At 43.5% G+C, this 3,799-nt stretch overlaps 1 protein-coding gene across 1 annotated transcript; it reads right to left on the bottom strand.

Annotated features, from left to right (window-relative positions):
• Positions 1 to 208: 208 nt before the first annotated feature.
• On the bottom strand, positions 209 to 3,382 carry CEP20 (centrosomal protein 20). Its single transcript, XM_082199960.1, has 5 exons — positions 3,257 to 3,382; positions 2,556 to 2,753; positions 2,144 to 2,228; positions 1,540 to 1,660; positions 209 to 308 (listed from the first exon to the last, which is right to left on the bottom strand). Exons 1-5 carry the CDS (start codon positions 3,282 to 3,284, stop codon positions 282 to 284), a joined length of 459 nt encoding a protein of 152 aa, XP_082056086.1. The 5' UTR covers positions 3,285 to 3,382; the 3' UTR covers positions 209 to 281.
• Positions 3,383 to 3,799: the final 417 nt, after the last annotated feature.

Below are 3,799 nucleotides of genomic sequence, written 5' to 3'. Positions count from 1 at the left end.
AGATTGATGCTGTAAAACTGTCACAGTTTCTTATGTTTCCACACTAACATATCCCTCCTTTTACCAACAATATACCTTGGACTAGAACTGTAGAGGAAACCACAGCACAAAGCTGATTAGAAATGTCACTTCTACAAAATAGTCCTTACCCTAATTACCAATCAATCTTTAAAACTTTGCACAGTAACAAATAAACACCTGCTGTGCATTAAAGACCCATGATGGTTTATTTTATCTGTTTAGGCCCCGTGAACTCAACAGATCTTCAAGCTTTGGGCCGGCTATGCATCCTGGCTCCGCAGCGGCGCCTGTGAATTAAAACAAAGACATTGTGTTGCATTTCAACATGGGATGGCCATGTGGCAGGGAGAAAGGTAAGTAATGCCAGCTCTTGAGTGGATTGTTCACAGTAATCGTATTTTCTTATGAGATCTACTTGGGATGAGCTGAACCTACAGATCACATCAATGGCCAACTGGTTTTCCTGCATGGAGGCCAAAAACCTGCTTGGAAAATTGCTTTCAAGTTGCAGAAGAGTCATACTATGCTCTTGCACAACTCTTGCTCATTTAAGCTAGGTTTATGCAAGTTATCTTTCCAGTGAATGGCACCTCTCATCCACTGTTTCCAGACAGGATAAAGGCAAGTCTTGTGCCTTTGCTTCTGCAGCCCTGTGCACGCTTACTTGAAAACAAGTCCCACTGAATTCAGGAGGACTCACTTTGAGTATAGAATCACGCTGCCAACAGCTCTTGCAATACTAATTTGGGTGAACCGCGTAGCAGATCTCTGTGACTAATGTTACCCAAACATCCCAATCAATAATAAGCCATTCTTCAATACAGATTCTCAGCACAGTTTCCAATATAAACCAAACAAGTAACTACAGCAGCAAGACACAACAGCAACTTGCACAGGTTAAAAGCCAAAGTAAGAGAAGAAATCCAGAATGCACTTAAAAGATAATAAACTCGGCACCAGGCAAACCACTCGAGGGAGGAAGTTGCAAAGCCCAGAAGGCTCTCCAGTTGCCATTGACATTGACTCCAACAATGATGGGAGCCAGTTTTGAACCTCCAAAGCAAATCTTAACATGGTCAATTCATGTAGGACTGGAGCATTTTATGTCCCCCCCATACATTGCTGGACTACAACTCCCATTGTCCTTTGCTGGCTGGGGCCGATGGGAGTGAAAAGCCAACAACATCTGGAGAGCATCAGATTCTCCATCTTAATGCAGGAGGAAGTAGACCCCAAGGTGGCCAGGTTTTACGTTTGGTTATGTATCAGTACCAATGACAATGTGTGCCAGTGTCGGAACAGTAAAACTTCTCTTTTCCTTGAAAGTAAAGTTTATTTGCAAGCCCCACTCGGGTTGGCAAACCTGTGGTTCAGAATTTTTTTGGTCTTCCAACTCCAATCAGACTTTGCTGGCACAGCCCAGGGATTATGGGAGTTGTAGTCCAACAACATTTGGAGGACTATAGGCTAAACACTCCTGCATTATATACACTCCCACACACCCTAACCAAACCATACCCATTTGACTCCTTTTGTTGGTTGGTTCGAAACCTGTAACGAAGGTGCTCTGGGGAATGTATTGCAGACCTTTTCTTCATTACCATGTAACAGCTGGTTTATAATTCCATACAAAAGGGGCCTGTTAAAAAATGGGGAAAAAATGTTGAGTAGAGAGAGCTGAAGAAACAAGGGGCAAAGGATTTTTACCCACTCCCATTTACTTCAGTGGAACTTGCACAGGGGGAATCTTTGCTGGACTATGCTTGCAGATTTTCAGCAAAGAACAAACAATTGCCATATGATCGTAACTCAGAAGCAAGGCCCTCTGGGTCCAAGGAAATTGACTTCTTTGTAAGCACTCTTTGGAGGCACACTTACAGCATAATCTTATCTACTCAGAAGTAGACTTATTGAACGGCACGGGACTTTATTCCTAGGTAAGAATGTATAAGATTATAGCTTTAGCAATTTACCATAGAGCCCCTGAAGTGTAGGGAAAACATTATATGTGTTGTCCTGCACATATATGATTAAGAATGTATTCATCATATATCAACACTTAAGGCATTCAAAATCCAGAGGGAGTTTATAGAACGAGAAGATATGGACTATGTCATCTTACACTGATCTGCTGTTTGGATCTTCAACTATATTTAATTCATTAACAAGAAATTCTCTGTCCAACGGAACTTCAGGCTGGCCAGATTCTGAAAAACAGAACATGTGAACATTAAATCTTCCCAATCCTTTCTGAACTCAGATTCATAGAATCATAGAATTGTAAAAGTTAAAAGGGACCCCAAGGGTCATCTAGTCCAACCCCCTGCAATGCAGGAATTGTATGTACCTAGCTATTTTAGTAACCCCCATCACACATAGCTCGCAAACAAATCACTATTCACCAGCCACAAATCTCCATCCACCCAGAGACACATTTCTGTAGGACTGTAACTTCTGTGGTTTCCATTTCCATATTCATTATTTATTGGACAGTATCCATGCGACAGAGAAAAGGAAATAGGAAAAAGGCTCACCTGCTGTTAGAACAGATGAAGCATATTTGTATTTGTTGAACTCCAAGTATTCACGGATCAGTTCGTTGATTAAAAGGTTCTCATGGGACAGCGATGGCCGTGGTTCGCTTTGGTCATCCAGCGCGTTGAAAACTTCAGCTCTGATCCTTGCTTTGATCTGTCCCAGTGTACCTCTCTTCTCCAGCGTGTCTGTTAAAACTAGGGAGTAGAAAACCAGGCAGCTTTTCTATTAACTAGAAACCCAGTTGTAGCTGTTCCAAGTGCGAAAACAAACAAACATATCCCTCCAAAAAAAGAAAGAACAACCAACAATAGCTAAGCCTTTAGTTCTCATAAGCTGCATTGGACGGAAGCTAAGTTTCATTAGAAATGCTGGACATTTAAAAAATTGCAAATTAACAAAGAAGAATGAGATTTTCGTCTTTTTGTAAAGCAGACAGAATTAAATATGCTTCCTTGTTGGCATGATAAAACGTCTCCCCATCAAGTCCATGACAGGCAGTCAGGCAACAGGTGCAGCACCCCACAACAGAATAGCAGCTGCACCAGGTGAACTTCCACCGGCTATGCATCTCTTAAAGGCTTAGACGCAGAGCTGGGGGAGGGCAGACACCCCCCAGTGAAAAATAAGTTTAAAACAAGTGCCCCCCCTCCTCCGCGCACCAAGACAAATGAAAAAGAATATTCCCACTTCCCTTTACCCGCTTTCAACTCTGTTATGGTCGCCATCTTGGAAGGGGCAACCGGAGGCGGAAGTGGGGAGGGAGAAATAACCGAAAGTTCCCGGATATAAACAAACCGGCTTCTCGGTCTCTAAGGCAACCTCAGACGCAAAGCACGCGTGCGCATTAGGGACGGAGGAGCGCTCGCCTCCCTCCCCCCGGCGGCGTTATCTGCTCCCCACTGGCTGCGCGCTCAGCCAATAAGCTCATCGGGAACCGTTAACCCTTTCCTTTCCTCGGGCTTGGACTTTTTCCTTGGCGTGGAAAAAAAAAATTGCTGGTTTACTAGTGAATGCTAATAAATTCTTCCCTCCTTGCCCAACAGCATCCGTTGCTGCATGGAAGGCAGATGCTCAACAGGTGATGCTGTGCCCACCTTCCTTGCAGTTCCACGCTGGAAATAAATTCTCTACCTGTTGGACTTCTTACTTGTCCTGCAACCATTAAGGCTTAGATGCCTTAATGCGTGTCCTGGTTTGCAACCTTTTTTTTGGATTACAACCCATTTTGGGGGGGATTACG

The sequence above is a fragment of the Podarcis vaucheri genome (genome assembly GCF_965113315.1).
Source record: "Podarcis vaucheri genome assembly, chromosome: 14".
NCBI lineage: Eukaryota > Metazoa > Chordata > Lepidosauria > Squamata > Lacertidae > Podarcis > Podarcis vaucheri.
This window is presented reverse-complemented; position numbering and strand designations above follow the sequence as displayed.